General features: G+C 39.5%; 2 protein-coding genes across 2 annotated transcripts; both read right to left on the bottom strand.

Annotated features, from left to right (window-relative positions):
* snrpd3l (small nuclear ribonucleoprotein D3 polypeptide, like) lies at positions 1-3529 on the bottom strand. The gene is made up of 4 exons (XM_077622858.1): positions 3408-3529; positions 1930-2069; positions 446-638; positions 1-200 (listed from the first exon to the last, which is right to left on the bottom strand). Exons 2-4 carry the CDS (start codon positions 2053-2055, stop codon positions 136-138), a joined length of 384 nt encoding a protein of 127 aa, XP_077478984.1. The 5' UTR covers positions 2056-2069; positions 3408-3529; the 3' UTR covers positions 1-135.
* Positions 3530-4418: 889 nt separating this feature from the next.
* On the bottom strand, positions 4419-14065 carry adora2ab (adenosine A2a receptor b). The gene is made up of 6 exons (XM_077622713.1): positions 13981-14065; positions 13691-13853; positions 10776-11142; positions 9242-9373; positions 8578-8681; positions 4419-7220 (listed from the first exon to the last, which is right to left on the bottom strand). Exons 3-6 carry the CDS (start codon positions 11012-11014, stop codon positions 6370-6372), a joined length of 1326 nt encoding a protein of 441 aa, XP_077478839.1. The 5' UTR covers positions 11015-11142; positions 13691-13853; positions 13981-14065; the 3' UTR covers positions 4419-6369.
* Between the last annotated feature and the right edge of the window lie 5593 nt (positions 14066-19658).

The following is a 19658-nucleotide window of genomic DNA, read 5'->3' on the forward strand; positions in this document are numbered from 1 at the left end:
TCAAATTGAAATATGTTTATTTTGGAATGAAAAAAAATCCGAGAAAATCCAAGAAATACGCTGCAACATGTAATCTAGAACAAACAACCAATTTAAGGTGGAAAAAAACTATACAAAAAGCAAAAGCTGCAGCAATTATCGTCTCTTTTGGAACATATTCCCTCTTCCCATTCCACCACGGCCTCTGCCTCTGGCAGCCACTGTAGAGAAAGACAGAAGAACAATTTAGGGAAGTGACAATGTGAGAACTGTGCACATCAACTTGGAATGTACCGATCCAAATATTTTCACCTCTGAACCAATCCCAACACCTGAAACCATAACTTATAAACAGAATGTAGAGCCTAAACACTAATTTTATACCAAGTAAAAAAATATATATATACCATTATGTTGTCAGCGCTGAACAGGTGTGTAAAACAAGATTTCAAAGCGTGTGACTGACCTTGTGCTTTGAGGATGGCTGCCTTTCCTCTCCCGGCACCAGAGCCTTGGTTCTTATTCTTCATACTCTTCAGCATGGGCGCATTCTTTAACATGTCAGGTAAAATAAGGAAGCGAATCTTGCTGCCGCGGATGTACACCTGTTCCAGCTGGGCCACCCGCCCGTCACGATAAGTCACTGTGATGTTAGACATCTGCCAAAAAGGGCGGAAAAGCAGAGGTCAAATCCACAACTCAATGTTCTTCTTGCAACATCAATACAAATTATAGTAGAGACTATAATGTTTTCAATTCATACTTCATCGTGCCAAGTCTCAACTCTGTCTAAACCAGTCAGTCACAGCATAAACCAGGGGTGGCCAAGTCCGGTCCTCGAGAGCCCCTATCCAGTCAGTTATCCATATCTCCCCCCTCTACTACACCTGAATCAAATGATCAACTCATCAGCAAGCTGTCCAGAAGCTTGATAGTGATCCAGATTATTTGATTCAGGTGTGTTGGTGGAGGGAGATAAGGAATGCAGACCGGATAGGGGCTCTCGAGGACCGGACATGGCCACACCTGGTTAAAGATTACGAAAACGGGATGCTAATTTCCTTTAGCACATAAACCAAATCTTCACTATAAAGAATCTTTTAAGACATCGCTGGCACCGACAAAGAAAAAAAAAAATGCTGCAAGTAGTCAAAGGACTTTTGTCAGATTAACATTGCAATTACGTGTAATGTTGCTCAAAGCACTTTGTAATACAGTTGTACCTCTATTTACAACATTACTTGAACATTTCGTAAGTGGAGGTGTACTTTATATGTAAATTCTTAAATTCGTTCGACGGTCCTCACACAACTATCAACTAAACCCTATAAAATTGGTCAAAGTGTCCGAATTTTGTGTGAAAGATGTGAGGAAACACACAAAATGAGAAAATTATAGGAAAATTATTTAATAATTAAAATAAATAATACTTATGAAAATGTGCCATGCACCGCTGAAATACTTCCCTCCGCGGCCATTATTATTGGAGACGTAATACCCGTGTTTGTCCGACCGATGGCGGGAAAAGGCTGAAAGCCGTCCACTTTGTACTACATTTTAGACTTTTACCTGTGCGGTGTGTGTGAAAAATATGTGCCACCTGAAGGATGAAGAAAAGTGAGCAGTACGGTATTGCTATTTTATTTACACCGTATGCGCTATTGCCATATTGACATAGATTTTCTTTAAGACCGAAAATGAATTAATTTATAGCCTTATTACTTATTAAAAATGCTTACACAACATATAGAAACATCCCATAATAAATCCAACAGAATGTTTTTCAGTACTGAAGATTTACCAGTCACAAACCTGTCAGGGCAAAGCTTTTACCAAGATTCCCTTGAATTATTTGACATTATTACAATAGGTTCTCACTTTTGAAAAACGTTGGCATAAACGAGTGCCCAAATTTTGAGTCAAAACAGGGCGTCACAAGCAGTATCCCACCTGGCAGTTCATGTTGTCCTCAGCCTCAATAAGCTTGCCCCTGTACACCTCTCCAGTATTGGTCTCGCAGGTCACAATGTGGCCCTCAGCCTCATGCAGGACTTTGATGGGCACGCCGATGGACATCTTGAGCTAGTTTTCTACAACATTTGCAACAAGAGATTATCCACTTGTTATTTATTGGCACACAATTCTTAATAACGGAACAAATGTACAAATAATATTTGAAATCAACAGCAAAACAAGGCTAAACTAAGACATTTTATCATCATACATATAAACACACACGTGTGTATATATACACATACACGTATGTATATATATATACACACACATACACGTGTATATATATACACACACACACACACACACACACACACACATATATATATATATATATATATATATATATATATAAACAACCACAAGCTTAATTGTGCAACTACAACTATTTTTATTTTTCTATGATTTTGTCTAGTATAATTTGAATTTGGCGGACAAGTGGTTAGCACACTGGCTTAGACGTTCTGGGGTCGAGGGTTCAATCTCAGACCGGTCCTCACTGTGTGGAATTTGTATGTTTTTCAGAGGCTTGCGTGGTTTTTTTCCAGGTACTCTGGTTTCCACCCACACCCCAAAAACATGCAGAGTAAGCTGGTTAAACACAAATTGCTCCAAGATAGGAGTGTGAGCATGAATGGTTGTCTGTCTCCTTGTGCCTTGCGATCGATTCAGGGTGTCTGGGATGGGCTCCAGCACCCCCCGCGACCCTTTAGGGTAAGTGGTTCAGAAGTTGAATGAATGAATCATTTTAATTCAAATGCCTGTGGCCCCAATCCTGCCTCTCACAGGCCAATCTTGGTACTACAACATGCATTGTTGCCCGTTTGTGTGATCGTGTTTTGTTCATATTGACTCAAAAAGAGCAGTAAGAATAGGAACTCAATCGTTTTCATTTATCTGGTGTTTTTTCACGTTTTAAGCAATCCAGGTGGGTGCACAACACTTACGTGAAGAAAGTCGATGTTATTACAAAGGTATAACGACATGCATATACCCACAATTAGAACATTGATTGCCATAATGCCATGATCGGTGGAAAATTCTGTGAAATTAATGTGCAAGTTGTATTTATTAGTATACATTTTTAAAGCGTAGAGCATTAGGTGGCGCGCGAAGCTACTGCACGTTAACTTTAATGGCTACCACCGGCTAGCAAAGAGAATCAATAAAGACAATCAAGTTGAAACAAATCGCAGAAACAAAACTTTAAATAATTCATCATAAATTCGAACCGATCTCTATACTGTGGTTATAACAAACCAGGGTGGCAATTATTTACAAATCTCACAACATCATGAAATGGAGAAACTGTTGGACGAAAGAATGAATTACGGCCACAGATTCAATCCATCTTGCATAAAAAACGATATAGAATTCTAGTACCGGTCAATTTTAAGCTTTGAGGTTGTATTTACCTGGGATGATATGAATGAAAACGATTTTTCTGCTTGATATTTTAACAAAAGTAGCCCCACAACGTGCGTTCGTCGATTTCCTTCGCGTTATGGAGCCTTTTTCCGCCTTCCCACAATGCAGCACAAATTTACAGAAAATACTTCCGCTAAGTCACACGGTGCATTGTGGGAGTGGTAGTTTTCACATGGGACATTTGTTAAGTCTGGATGAGTTTTTCCTGATCAAATAAATAAACAATTTTACGACATAGTTTTTGCACGTCTTGTTCATTTGAACAGTTTCTTTGTGTTGGTGTCGATGTGAATTTTTTTTCCTGTTTAATTTAACTGACTGCGATCAGATGACCACTGATTCAGGGTGCCCCTGCTCTGGCCCAGAGTCAGCTGGGATAGGCTTGTTTTCACATATTGGAACGGTCATTAGCAGAGCCAAGTGTTTAGTAACCTCAATATTTTTTTTATTTAAAGGCTGTCGTAAGTAGCGGTATCACTGTGCAGTTCATGTACAGTGTTTATTTTTGCATATTCTCTGCAGATTATACAGGTTATATGAGGGGCTTTGTCTATCAAAGATGGAGCTATCAGAATTGGCTGACCAATTGTGTATAAGCATGATGGATGATAGGCACAGCACATTTCTAACAATTATTTATTCATTTTGGATACCACTTATTCTCACAAGGGTCGCAAGCGGTGCTGGAGCCTATCCCAGCTACCTACGGGCACCAGATAGGGGCACCCTAAATTGGTGGCCAGCCAATCATTGGGTAGACAACCATTTGCTTTCACAATCATAGCTAGAGGCAATTTCGAGCGTTCAACCAGCCTACCATGCATGTTTTTGGGATGTGGGAGGAAACTGGAGTACCCGTAGAAAACCTATGCAATTACAAACTCCCCACAGGAATGTCCAAACCTGGGATTGAACCCTCGATCTGAGAACTGTGGGGCCGACCCACTAACACTTGTCCACCGGGCCACCACTAAAAATGATAACACATTATTTATATGTATGATTAAGCATAAATGTTTAATTGTAATGATACAAAACTGTAACAAAAACACTTGTATTCAACCCCATTAACGAGACATGAGTAAGTAATACATTTAAATAGCATTGAATGAGCTAATGCTACATGAGCATGACCGTGTCAGTTCCTGAACACATGGCCATGTCAAGCACATAAAAGATCTTTAATGATAGACAGCTAGTCTTTCGTAAAGTAAAAGGAGTTTTAATGGGGAAAGAGAAATTGTAATGGCACAATAAAAAACATGATCAAATAGCCCTGCATTTGATTTCCATTGCATTAAGCGCTACATTGGCGTCAGTGTGAGGCCTCTCTGTAAACACCCCTCGCTGAGTGGTCTGTAGCGTAGGGCCTTGTGTACTGTGTGCATGTGTGTCTATGTCTACAAACGTGACTCTAAAAGCATCCTCATCGCAGGCATATGGTCTCATATTTGACCTGATAAAACAATCTTGTTTTGGTTGCAAAATCAGTGAAGCGATGACATGTTGCTAAGTAGTTATCAAATCACTCATCAAACCAGACCAGGCCCTACCAAGTTAACGTGGCGCCAGAGAAAGTATTTTATTTGACACCCCTCACTCATTTGTGAATTGTTTTCCTGTTTCCGGACAACACCTAGCTGTGTTTTGGCCCTTGTTGGTGTGTCTGAAGCTTTTTTTTTTATATATTGCCTTTACTTCCATGAAGGATGGGGTTAAATTGTAGCAGTGGTGAACCGTCAGGGCCTCAAGGCCATCTCTGCTGGCCTAAAAAAAATATCTCAATCACAGACTGATGTTAATTACGTTTTGCCCATGAATACTTATTAAATAATTCCAAATTGTCTGTCAGCTTCCTTTCATTGTTTTTCGACTGGTTGCACTGCTTCCAGATGTGTGTTTTCATATTTAAGCATCTAACCAATCACAATTCAGCCATTATTTGTTGCCAGGGTCAGAAATCTGCCTTGAGGCCTTCACAATCAGGTCTGCAGGCTGTGCTGCATAAAACAAGCGTCAATAAAACTGTTGCTTTAACCAATCAGATTTCGAGTTGGCGACACCAATGCCTTCTCGCAGGCGTAGGCATATGTCATCGCTTTCACCAATTATGATTGGCTAGTGATAGAGTGGACTAGCCAGAGCTACCAAACTGTATCTGGACCAAGCTGCACGAGCAAATATATTGTTGTGTTGATTTAATAGCGGTTTTATCAATCCGCAATGGCTGAAGGAGAAGAAATGGATTTGTTTGCAGATTTACTGTCAAAGCCATTTTCAAGATGGACTTTTCAAGAAAAAAGCTGGACATCATTAAGAAAGGTCAGACAACTCCAAAGCCAGCAAGCCTGTCACAACCGGGAACGAACATTTTCAGCACTAAATCGAATAAAAACGTATGCCAGAAATACGACGGGACAGGCTAGACTTTCAGCATTAGCTTCGATGGCAATAGAAAAGAAGGAGGAAAGAAAGGAGGATGGATATTGTGTACAGTTAAAAATGATTTTTGGTGAGTAAAATATGGCTATATTCCTAAATAATATTTCAATTGTATGAGATTATTGTTGATGCTTTTTTTAATGTGTCGCAGCTGTAGCTGCAGTAAATGTTTTATTGCCATAAAATAGTTTTTGAGGGTTGGATTGATTCAGACATCGCTGAATGCGTCGGTTTAAAATTCACGGCCCGCCACTGAATTGCAGCATACTACGTTGCTACATAATTGGATTAAAATTGCCTTGCAACATTTATGTGACCTGAACAGAAACTTCCTTTCATGTGACATAAACAGAAATTGTGAGACGTATAGGATTTCAGGGTAACAAAAATAGAGTTAAGACACACTCAGTGCACGAACATTTCCTTGGACACACCAAAGACCATAGAACATATTAAAGATATGCACGATTAGCTTTACGCTGGCAAAAATTAGGACTATAATTTTTGTTATGACACTTTTGTTAATTCCATCGCACGGTTATGGCAGTAGGGAAGACTTTGAACGTTGACAAAGAAAATACAGCTTCCAGTCTCTCTGTCTTCCACATGGTTGATCCCTTCGGGGTATGAACATTGCTGCTGTTGCGCTGTTATATTTCCATTGGGTATGCAAGTGTTTGGTAGAGTGTCCAAGGTTGACGCCCACTGGTTGGAATCAAGGATGTAACTGTCTACCGTGGTGCCGCACGATGAATCGTCTTTACTGATATGGGAGAAAGACCGCTTGATACTCCTCGTGTCTCGATCCTCGGCACTCCCGACCCGGTCACCATGGCCATCTCTCTGGCCCAGAATGTGCTGACGCAGAATCCTCCGAAAAGTCTGTCGGAACTCCCGGATTCGGTAGGCGTAGATGAAGGGGTTAACGACAGAATTGGCGTGGGATAAGATGATGGCGATGTTCATCACCCAGTGGTGCGGACGCTGGCAGCTGTCGCACAAGTAGTTGAAACAGTTGATGATGTGCACGGGGAGCCAACAAAAGGCAAATAGTCCCACAATGATAGCGAGAGATTTGGCGGCGTGCACCTCCTTCTGGAAAGTGGAACGAAATGAGGACGATGGTTTTCCGATAGCAGGGGTCACAGGGCTGATCTTTTTTAGGCCCATCAGGTGGAGCTGCCGCCGGGCAGCCATAAAGATATGAGCGTAGACGACCAGCATCACCATTAGGGGCAGCATCACGCAGCCGAAGAAGTTGAAATAAATCATGTAGTCCATTGTAACAACTCCCTCGAAGAAGCACTCAGTCAATCCTTCGGGGCAGCTGCTGGAGGCGGTGGAAGTGGACTTCAATCCTGTGCAATAAAATGAAGTAGACATTCATTCATTTTCTATACCGCACTTCCTGTTGCGGGGGTTGCTGGAGCCTAACCCAGCTGACTTTGGGCAAAAGGCAGACTACAACCTAGACTGGTCGCCAGTCAGTCGTAGGGCACACAGAGAGACAAACATACCGCCACCATCGGGAATTGAGCCCACGCCTGTCCGCACCGAAGTCAGGCGAGTGAGTCAAGTTGACATTCATTATCAATATAGGAATTACTGAACTCGTGGCTCGATGGATGAGTGGTTAGCGCCCTGGCCATACAGTTCTGGGGTAGAGGGTTCCATCCCAGGTCGGTCCTCACTGTGTGGAGTTTGCATGTTGTCCCTGTGCTTGCGTGGGTTTTCTCCGGGTACTCCGGTTTCCTCCCACATTCCAAAAAACATGCATGGTAGACTGGTTGAACACTTTAAGTTTCCCTTAGTGCGAGTGTGAATGGTTGTCCATCTCCTTGTGCCCTGCGATTGGCTGGCCAAGGATTCAGGGTGTTCCCCGTCTGGTGCCCGTAGATAGCTGGAATAGAATCCAGTACCCCCATGACCCTTGTGCAGATAAGCAGTTCAGAAAATGAATGAAGGAAGGAATAAAATCTGTCATTAGGCTTTGATTAAACTGTGATTGTTTAATCTTTGAAAGGAAAGTGAGACTTAAAATACACTGACTGCGCTTTTTGGTCGGCAAGGCAATCATAGGCCCAAATCATGCACATTTCATGGTGTGGTTAGAATGTTTCTCATTGTTGTATCAACAATGCTTACTGGAAAATTAATCATCATAGTAAATTCTGCTGAAGCTATGATCAATAAACACAAACTTCCGCTCAGTCGTTGGTATTGGAGTCCTTAAAGTACTATAGTAGACCTAAAAGTGTCAGTTGAGATGAACAACCGGTATTTCCTAATGATTATTTAGTGGCAACACTACATGATTGTGCTCACTGTTTGTTTTACCCATTTGTGGATGACTCACATTATCAACATATGCCAGCTCAGATTTCCCCCATCTTGACAATTTTAAATGACCCGTGATTTTTATCCTCATAAGGGTCGAAGCCTATCCCAGCTGACTTTCGGGCAGGAGGATAGAGACAACCATTCACGCTCACACTCACCTTGGGGAAATTTAGAGTGTCTAACCAGCCTACCAGGCATGTGTTTGGAATGTGGGAGTAAACCAGAATACCCGGAGGAAACCCACGCAGGCCCGGGGAAAACATGCAGGTGGACTGACCTGGATTTGAACCCAGGACCCCAGAACTGTGAGGCAGACGCGCTAACCACTCGCCCGAACCGTGATTTTATGGTGCAAAATTTAAAAACTACACTTACTTTTGTTCCAGCCCAGCATTGGGGTCAGGCCAATGGCTATAGAGAGGAGCCAACACAATGCAATGATGCCCTTTGCCCTGTGCCCTGTTACCAAGCTGTTGTACCTGCAAAATAACAATGCATAATTAAATACAAAACTCAAAGTTACTCTGAGGCCATTCATCATAAAGTCATGAGAGAAAATTCTTACTAATTAGTTCTAAATGACATTTTTTTTTACAGCTTTGGACTGAGGAATCTGGGTTTTAAGCGGGACTGAGAATTTTGTGTTGGTTTTTGACAGTTACTCCAGTCTTCCCATGCGACTCGCTGGTCTTTAGTCTCAGATGCAAGGCGAAAACCAAGCCGTTATGCAACTGCTTATGCAAATGAGTCACCTGCTGTGGCTTATGTGAGTACAAATATCCTCTCAGTATGGAAGAATGTACTGGAGCTCCGGGTGAAAAGAAAAGCTTTAATGAAGCACGTTTAAACAACAGGAGCTCGCGGTATGTTTGGGCCAGATGACAATCTTTAGAGCAAAGCGTCCAAACTTTTTTCTCCAAGGGTCAATTTCAGAAAAATCTAATGATTTAAGGTGCAAACTTGAAAACCTTTCATTTTCATATGTTAAAGTTACATGTAGAGGACCAGCGAAAATTCACAATTCATTCTTCTGTGTTACCTGAGTGGGTTCTTGATAGCGATGTATCGATCCACCGCAATTGCCAGTAGGCTAAAGATGGAGCTCTGTGTCAACACCAGGACGAAGCAAGCAATGAAAAGACATCCATGGAAATCAGCACAAAAGCCAGTACTGGTGTCAGGGTTCATGTAAAATAAAAAATGAAAAAAATGAAGTTCAAATAATGATTGGGATAAAAAAAATGCTATTTGTCGCTAAACTAATTGAAACCCTGTGGTATAAAAGGCCTGTATTTTTGTGCCAACATGTGCTGACATGTTTAAACTATTTATTTTCTGTACCGCCTACCCACTTTGGTCAATTTAAAATATTCAACTAGCCTACAATTCATGTTTTTGGGGAAATCGGAGTACCCGGAGAAAACCCACACAAGCCCTGAGAGAACATGGAAAATACACGCAGGAAGGTCCGAACCTGGGAATGAACCCTCGATCTTAGAGCTGTGATAAGCTTAAAAATGCTTGGTTATAAGCAGTATAAAAATGTAAATAGCTGACTTAAGTGTTTAATTATAAATGATTTTTTGACAAATTACATTGTTCTAATACACTACATATATATCTATTTTTGGATATTGACACATTGCATGGCCTGTGTTGGTTGTGCAGTAAATGATGGAAATCCCATACAAGGCTTAAATTTTTGACTGAAACAAATTTTGCAGGCACTCCTTGTGCCCTGTGATTGGTTAGCCACCAGTACAGGGTGTCCCCCGCCTCTGGCCCAAAGTCAGTCCAGCACCCCCTGCAACCCTAGTACGGATAAAGCAGTTCAGAAAATGAGATAAGATTTAATACTCTATTAAAAATGCAAATCTAGGCACCATGGTCAAAATAGATTTATAGAAACAATTGTTTCTCTGTTCTCATATCTCAGCCTACCATGCATGTTTTTGGAATATGGGAGGAAAATGGAGTACCCAGAGGAAACCCACGCAGGCCTGGGGAGAACATACAAACTCCACCGTGACCGGACGTTTGGTCGTCGGACGTTTGGTCGGCCGGGTGAATATAATTTTGAGAGCTGGTTTCAACAGTAGATATTTAGATATTAAACTCTCTCTCTCTCATGAATATAATTTTGAGAGCTGGTTTCAACAGTAAACTCTCTGTCATGTTGTCAAACGTCCGGCGACCAAACGTCCGGGCGACCAAACGTCCGGGCGACCAAACGTCCGGGCGACCAAACGTCCGGCGACCAAACGTCCCAGTACCAAACGTCCCAGTACCAAACTCCACACGGGTGGACCGACCGGGACTTGAACCCAGGACTCCAGAGCTGTGAGGCCGACACGCTTACCACTCGTGCCTGTTTCTCTGTTTCACATCTAAAATATTTCTGCCACACAGTGAATGTCCCACAATTTAATCAATATTAAAAATGATTCTTAATCGAGAGATGAATTGAATACTTCAATAATCGCTATTTGCAGCCCTCATATATTCACATTCATTTATTTGCATTCTGTGTCTCTTTCATCTATTCAATCCAACGGGAAGGGCGTCCTTGATACCTGATAGAAATGGCGAACGGAATTGCCAGCAGGCCTACGGCGATGTCGGCTGCCGCTAACGACACCACAAACAAGTTGGTGATGCTCTGCAGGTTGGAGTTGAGGCACACAGCCCAGCACACCAGGATGTTCCCGGCCACGGCCAGACAGGCGATTACCAGCTCCAGGCCAATGTAGACCAGCTGGTCATTCTTCAGCATGGTGCGTCCTCCTGTCTTCTTTTGCACCCCGATTTGCATCCTTCAGCTACATTTGAGGAGGAGACGGGAAGCGGCCAGCCTGGACGACAGCGCTTGTGACACTCAGCCGTACCTCATGACGCAGTCTCTGCCCGGGATGTTCTGGCTCCCAATTTAAGGGCACTGATCTGGTAAAGGAAGCAGAGAGAACGCAGACTGAGTTCCCGTGCAAATAACAGGTTTGCCCACTGAAACACAAACACAAGCTCATTTAAAAGCCATCTATCTTTACGTGACAAGAGGAACGGTTTGCTTCTCACGCCCGGCCAATGCAGACAATAAGCCTTTTTTATTCTGAAAACATGTTTCCTGTAATCACACCAACCATGTACGGTACTATTTCAGACCCTTCCCCTTAACTGATAATATGAGGTAACCAAAAAAGTTCTGTTCAGTTTTAAAGGAATTTAATCAAAAAGTGGTCAGAACTTTTTTTATTTTTTATTTTTTGGGTGAGAAAAATCACGTGACGTTATGATCAATAAAAAAAAAAAAAATATATATATATATATATATATGCCGCCACCTCTGCTGCAGCATTAAAGAAATTCCGCCCGCATTAAGTTTATTTTGTTATCATTCATCCAGTATTTCATTATTATTTGACCTTGTAGCTCCCTCATGATGAAAACGGCACTTTTGCTGGTTAAAATTTCATCTGTTTTAAAAATGCTTTAATTTTCCCATTTAAAATGTAACTTAATATGATTTTGTCCTTCAAGCTACCATACGAGTTCTACAATTTGACCGTAGTTGCTCATTTTTTGGTGCTTCTAGTCATGTGGTTGATCGTTTTTGATGGTTGTTTATCGCTCATGATATAGAGTGGCGCACGGTGATTTTAAATAACCATAACATAAAAGCATTTATCTGCTCATCTTGAAATGTATACGAGGTCACGAGTGATCACTTACTTACGGGTTTGAATAAAACAATGAAAGCGTGCGAACCTGCCAAAAGTTAGATTTGTAATTAACTCATATCAGACAGAAAATTGAAAAAAAAAACTCTTGAGGAATCAACTAAATGAAAATAATTAATTAAGAAAAAGGTAAGATTTTAAGAAGCAAGCTGAAATATTATTTATTATTAAAAAATAACATGACCTTTATGAGGATAAGTGCTCAGTCGATAAATAAATTGATATTATTTAAAAAAAGGAATTATTTAATTATCAATAACAAAAGTATTAATTCAGTCATTTTCTGAACTGCACACAAGTTGCAGGGGGTGCTGGAACCTATGACCAGCCAATCGCAGGGAACAAGGAGATAGACAACCAGTCACACAGGGGCAATTTAGAGTGTTCAACAAGTCTAGCGTGCATAATTTTGGAATTTGGAAGAAACCGGAGTACCCAGAGAAAACCCACACAACCCGGGAGAACATGCAAATTCCACACAGTGAGGCTGACGCTCTATCTACACTATTAGAAAGTAACACTTATATATTAAATTATGCCATTTATATATTATGTAATTAATTTAATATTGAATATATTAGATTAAAAACTTCTGAACATTGTATAAATCATATACATTTTTGCATTTGTAAAGTTTATGCATAAAGTTACAATTTTACGATAAGATTCTGATAAATATGTTCTAAATAAAAGCTACCAAAGGATGAATTTTAACAAAGAAAAAATGATAAGATTACAGAAAAAAGTAAAATAACACTGAAAAAACATTTTAGTGCTGATAATAAATTTCTCTACTACAAGAAGAAAAATATTGAAAGGTCATTTGATGATCACTGAGTTTTTAAACTCAATTTAGTGACAGGCAAAAAGGCTTAACATAACATAGACATTTGGAATTTTATGATCAAAATATATATTATGAAAACAATTATTGTTTTTTGGAGTATAAAAAACTAAATAATTTGATAAAAGTTTATGTCTGAACCTGTTTTGTCAATTACAATGAAAAAATAGACCACATTTTAAGGATCGGGAGAAACAAACCATGATTATTTGGGAAAATATAAATATATAATAAAAAATCATTTAAAATTTTGACTGATTCCAAAGACTTTTTTAATAGGTTCCAAAGCGTTGTGTGTCTTCTTCTTTTTTTTTTTTTTTGCTAAAGCTGACTTAATATTGATTGACAACATCACCAAGAAAAGTAAATATGACCTAATTCTGGCCGAAGTGGAAAATATGACACACATCAATAACAGTTTAAAACAAATCCATTAAACACTGTCAAGATAACTACATGCTATTTTAAAATCACACATCTTATTGGTCTTTAAATGGAATTTGCTTCAATTCTACTTCAATTTAGGATTTTATTATTCAGCAAGAAAACCTCCCCCAAAAAAGAAAAAAAACAATGAGAGTACAACTTCATTTTCCAAAAATGTAGTTTGTTAAACTACAAAAAATTCAACATAATCATGTATCTATTTAAATAATTCAATTTACTACAGTATTCCAAAATGATCCCCAGAAGGTAATTTTCTTCCAGCATCCAAATTCCTACATACTAAATAAAATGTAGTTATTTCTGATGCAAAAATTGAATTTTCTTGAAAAATGGATTATAGCTTGAAGCTATGTAAAATGTCCACAAATTCAAAACCATAAACCAAATATGAGTGTTCCTTTTGAATGCAAGTACATTCCTCACAATTAAGCAATTTCTTGACATGCACATAAACGTTTCTCACCTATGTTGAGCAGTCGCTGCATCTTTTCCACACGTTTTCCATTCATCGTTGTCTTTTCATTGCCGCGTGCAAACGTAAACCCCGCATTGATCCTGACTGACATGTAGACTGGCCCAAAGTCCTACTTTTCCTTTTGTTCTCGCGTTAGAATCCTTCTCAGAGCCTAAAGGAATTGCAAAAATGCTTTATCCCGCTGCCCAATAACAGAACAGCTTGTAGGAAAAACCCTAAAGACGGTGTGACATTCTAATAATATTAACATCAAGTCAAATAATGTGGATTTTCCTCACCGAAACTGTTGTCACCAGGAGACAGCTGTCTTATTTGTCCTTCTTCCAGATGGCTTAGGCAGACCAAAACACACACACACACACATGGAAGATGGCGCATAGGAAATGATAAGGACATCCTGCATGTACCGATAAAGAGAATTGGCCTTTAAACTGTCAATCGATATCGCCAGTCGCAGAGCAACAATAAAGCATGTTTGTGTGCTGTCACCAAGTGAAACAAACATGAACTCAAATGTCAAATACTTACAGTAAGATAAAGCATTCTCAAAGTTTCTTTTTCATACAGAGTAAATACTATAACAGGGTCTTGGTTGATGTTATTTATATACTAGTTATACCAGTCTCAGTTCTTATTTTCTGCATACATACACACATATATTCACCACCTTGTTGTTTAAGATCATCAAATAAACAATATAACAGACAAAATTGAAGAAACCTTTGAAATTGTGATTTTATTTGATGAGATAACTCATTTCAGGTGTTTTAAAAAGTCATTAATTAACCAGGTCAGGCTCATCATACTTCTCTCATTATCTGCTGAACTTCTTAACGAGTAATTAGGCTTCAACGCGGACAGATCCTACTTTGGTAAATTATTATAAAATGTGATTTTTTGTTTTTTTGACAATATCCCTTGTCCATCTTGTTTATTTTGTTGCTTTGTAGCTATTTAAAAAAATCTTACAAACGTAATCTTTTGATCTTCTAAAATTGTTACATCATACAAAAGAAACTTTTTTTGTGGTTTCTTTTGATGATACCTTGGTTTATTGCATTTTGGTTCTTTGTGGCCAAAATCTTAAAAACAATCTTTTTCCTCTGATTCCAATCTTCTAAAAATGACATTTTTTAGGCCCGACCATCACCCAACTTCATATAAAGCAAAAAAAAAAAATGACTATGAGTCTAGAAAGGATGGCAATATCCACAAATTGAGAAAACACGTCCTCCACGGAAGACTTCAAAATAGAAAATTCTCTAAATTCTTCATTTTTAAAAAAAGCATGTTTAATTCGGTACATGGTCGATTGGTCGCCGGTCTTTTGGTCGCCGATCTTTTGGTCGCCGGTCTTTTGGTCGCCGATCTTTTGGTTGCCGGTCTTTTGGTCGCCGGTCTTAAGGTTATTGATAATTACCATTTAAATCATTGCTCAAATTCCCTAAATACAAACTGCGAATTATTATTTAGTCATACTTAATGCCCTATTAATTATTTGGCTAAGGAAAAGCTCCAAATTTACCGGACTTGTATTGTTTTTTGTTGGAGAACTTGAACCTGACTGACGTAGTTTCTTAAAGGGACAACGCATGTACATACAAACTCGTATACACTCACACGTCGGCACAGTGAAACAGCTCATGGCCATTGTTGGCTTTTATTGATGCGTAGACCATGTTGTTTTACCTTGTTTTGTCGCCGGTCTTTTGGGCGCCCGTTATCGCGGTCGGGGCGACCAAAAGACCGCGACCAAAAGACCGGCGACAAAAAGACCGGCGACCAAAAGACGGCGACCAAAAGATGGCGACCAAAAGACCGGCGACCAAAAGACAGCGACCAAAAGACCGGCGACCAATCGACCGCACATGGTTTAGTTCTGCCACAGCATTAAATAAAAACAAAAGAATATTAAGCTGACTGCCATTGTGTTAGTTCAATGTTCTACAACTAAGTACTTTTAACGGCACTGTATACTTTACTATATGCACATAAGAAATACAACTTCATTCCAACACATGTACAAAGTGGGAAATTTAAACTCATCCAAAACATGATGTTTCAAACCTACCTTATTTTTTCCGGGCTTTTTGACCATTATTACCCATTTTCAACATTTTGCCAACTTTTTCACCGGTATTTATAAACATTTATACCGGGCTTTTGGAACACCGGGCTTTTTGACCATTACTACCCATTTTCAAGATTTTTTTCAACTTTTTCCACTGGTATATATAAACATTTATACCGGGCTTTTGGAACACTTTTCTGGGCTTTTTGACCATTATTACCCATACCGAGGAAAAGTGTTCCTTATTTTCTCGCATATTAGCCTCCTCCGCGTACAAGCCCTACCCTTAAAATCATTGACTTTTACAATTTCTCTCGTATAAGACGCCCCCTGATTCACAATTTTCACCTCCATGTTCATAGTTTCAATAGGGATTACAAATGTGTTACCTTGAAGGGTAAATCTTAAGAAAAATCATCGCACGTGGTATTTCTGAGATACTTTATGAATCAAAAGCACATTATTAGGGTCAATATCATAAGGAAGTTAATATGGCTGTCTTTGTAAATGCTAAATATCAAATTATTCAATTTGAAAAAAGAAATAAGTCTATCTTAATGAGAACCTAATGCTTTTTAATGATAGCAATTACAATTTTCTTACCAAAAGTTTAAGATGTTGTGGCGGCCATATCGCATTGATTGCAATTGAATTGAATGCTTTTATTGTCATTATACAAGAATAATGAGATTTAAAGCTTTAACCACGTAGTGCACAAATAACAACAACAAACAGACAAATAAATAATCAAACAATTAAGAAATAGATAAAAAAGTAGTCAGTGTGTATTACACTGGCTCCAATTGGCCAATGTGGAAGGAGAAGCACAATGAGCATTAAATGGAAGCAAAAATGTTCTAAAAAGTTTCAATACTTCCATTCTGTTTAGTTTTGTCATAGCTGTGTTTTTGTGAAGTCAAATGTTTTTCTTTTTAAAAAAACGAAAAATTTAAATTTGGGCCAGGTGCATCATTGTCATTTCAATCAAAAGCCTTATTGTCATCATACACAGCTGCGTATAATGAAATTGGTTTACACCAATTTAAATGGGAGGTCATTTCATAGTCAGCAATTTTGAGATAAGAGCCTGATGATTGAGCTAATTAAATTCATATTTTAAGGCGCCACTGTATTTCTGTTGTGTGTATCAAACTGTGTTTTAATTATGTGACAAAAATGTTCAGTATTTGAAACAGTAGCTCTCAGTTTAACAAAGGTTGGTGACCCCGACTCTACTCTAATGAGGATTAAACAGCTTGAAATAATTTTACCCTTTACACCGACATGAAGCTGCACTTTTGTCTCACGGATTAATCAGTGTCCAATTGGTGAACCCAAATCACAATGGAGGATGATGATAAGCCAATGAAATATGGGGCCAATCAAGTGGAACAAACAAGTGACAAATCTCAATCATTTAAAAACAGTACAACTCCGACCCGATACCTTGACATTAATTTATTCCTTCAAGATATTACAAATAAATAGAGCCAGCAGACGTTCTATTCCAAGACTTGAACAAAGCTTAAATAAATACAAGTAAAAGGCATAAAAAGAGCTAAAGTAAGGTACACAGGCAAGAATTTTACTATCCTTCGTCCCGTAACACTTAATTTACAGCAGGGATGGTCGGAACTATTCCACAAAGAGCCGAAGTCGGTGTAAGTTTTCATTCCAACTGAACAATGGGACATCTTTCGACCAATCTGGTGTGTTCATTTTAGCATTGACCATTACGGGTTTAAACTGTCTGCGTTGCACTGGTTTGAATAAAAACCTGCACCCATGCCGGCCCTTGAGGACTGGTTTGAACGACCCTGATTTACAGCATCGGCATGAGAAGCAGAGTGGTTGTAAGGAGCTAAGACTGAGTTTTGTCTTTTAAGGTCCTGTCTTAGTCGAGGAAACGTGTGGCCATCTTCGGCGAAAAAAAGGCAACAGGAGAGTTTCCGCTGTCAGCGTCCGGCTAATCAAAAAGCTGTGCTGAGGCACGACAGGGTTCAAGCGGTGTAGGCAATCGGGACGGAGGAACGGACGCCACTGAGTGTCCTCCGATGTAGGTGTCTACACTGTGCGTGTGCTACACAAGGCCAAAATATATACTAGTAAACAACGGTGTCGTCCAATATGTAATCATGATCGTGGAAGTGAAATTGACGGACAATCTACTGCAATTGTGCTTTCATCCACTCGGAATGTGCAATAAAATGTCCGATGGGGAATGTGATCTTCATTCACATCCATGCATTTCTAGTTTTGATATGCTAGAACAATTCAGATGACGTAGACGGAAAGATTTCCCCTCGCCCGATACCGCAAATAATCCGTTACTATTAATTTAAATGATGTTTTTAGTCATTTGTGGAAAAACGTTTGTTCCAGAGTCACGTTTGACTTTTAAAATGAAATCATTTCTAATGTAATTAAAATACATCTCCAAATTTTAATGCTGAGTGAATGAATAAATAATGAAGTTCTGCTAATTATTAATGAACCAACTGGAGGACAATAGACTTGATCAGGGCAATAATATTCAATGTCTATAATAATAGAGTGCAAAGGATGGAATGGAAATCAACTTAATTATAGGGACAATAAAATAAATAACATGCCAGCATGTTAATTGGGAAATCCTCACGGTGACATTTTAGTGCTATGGGTTACATAATTTTATTTTAATGAAAAGTGAAAAAAAAGGAATTCTTTTACTATAATGGCTATAAAAGCAACAATACTGCAAGTTAAGTTTGGATGAGTAACAGATTTGAGGGAACAGGCTATTTATTATGTCTTTTTACCATTTAGCATTAGTGGTTGCCTTCAAAAACGTCTGTGGGGCTTGTAACTCAAGATATAAAAAAAATCAGTTGTCATTCATGAAAGAACCAAATACAAATGTTCATAAAACAATTAGAAAAGATAATAATCTAGAGCGCAGTTTTAAGTTATAACACGGGTAGTGACTTGACTGCTGGCTGGGTCGGGGTTACCTTGAACAATGTGATGTTTGGTGAGGCTAATGACATGCCGTTTATTCTACAAGAGCATTTCCGGGAATGTAGTGATTTCGATATATGAAGATTCCACCTGGCAGCGACGATATGTCTTATTTAAGTTTCCGCTGCACAGATTTTCCACAAGCTTGAATGATCTGGCAATATCAAAATGGTGCAGTTTTGTTTTTTTGTTTATCGCATACATTCAGTGGGTGTATTCATCATTGTTAATATTAGCGCCATTAAACATTTCCACAGTGGGCTCAGCCCATGAGCCAAAGCGTGACCGGACGTTTCGTCGAAAGACGTTTGGTCCCCGGACGTTTGGTCGACCGGACGTTTGGTCGACCGGACGTTTGGTCGACCGGACGTTTGGTAGACCGGACGTTTGGTAGAACGGACGTTTGGTAGAACGGACGTTTGGTAGAACGGACGTTTGGTCGCCGGGTTCGCTCGCTGTCAAATTTTGACAGAGAGTTTACTGTTGATATTTTGATATTTAGATATTAAACTCTCTCTCATGATTATAATTTTGAGAGCTGGTTTCAACAGTAACAACCCGCCGACCAAACGTCCGTTCTACCAAACATCCGTTCTACCAAACGTCCGTTCTACCAAACGTCCATTCTACCAAACGTCCGTTCTACCAAACGTCCGTTCTACCAAACATCCGTTCTACCAAACATCCGTTCTACCAAACGTCCGGTCGACCAAACGTCCGGTCGACCAAACGTCCGGTCGACCAAACGTCCGTTCTACCAAACGTCCGTTCGACCAAACGTCCGGTCGACCAAACGTCCGTTCTACCAAACGTCCGTTCTACCAAACGTCCGTTCTACCAAACGTCCGGTCGACCAAACGTCCGGTCGACCAAACGTCCGGGGACCAA

Source organism: Stigmatopora argus, chromosome 16 (genome assembly GCF_051989625.1).
Source record: "Stigmatopora argus isolate UIUO_Sarg chromosome 16, RoL_Sarg_1.0, whole genome shotgun sequence".
Lineage (NCBI taxonomy): Eukaryota > Metazoa > Chordata > Actinopteri > Syngnathiformes > Syngnathidae > Stigmatopora > Stigmatopora argus.

Excerpts from the sequence above, each read along its gene's own strand:
- snrpd3l (XM_077622858.1), bottom strand. The coding sequence starts at position 2,055 with ATGTCCATCGGCGTGCCCATCAAAGTCCTGCATGAGGCTGAGGGCCAC. Across the intron at positions 639-1,929 it reads AGGACAACATGAACTGCCAG|ATGTCTAACATCACAGTGAC; the intron begins GTGGGATACTGC and ends CCTTTTTGGCAG. Across the intron at positions 201-445 it reads AGCCATCCTCAAAGCACAAG|TGGCTGCCAGAGGCAGAGGC; the intron begins GTCAGTCACACG and ends CTTTCTCTACAG.
- adora2ab (XM_077622713.1), bottom strand. The coding sequence starts at position 11,014 with ATGCAAATCGGGGTGCAAAAGAAGACAGGAGGACGCACCATGCTGAAG. Across the intron at positions 9,374-10,775 it reads CCGTTCGCCATTTCTATCAG|TACTGGCTTTTGTGCTGATT; the intron begins GTATCAAGGACG and ends CCCTGACACCAG. Across the intron at positions 8,682-9,241 it reads GCTATCAAGAACCCACTCAG|GTACAACAGCTTGGTAACAG; the intron begins GTAACACAGAAG and ends GTTATTTTGCAG.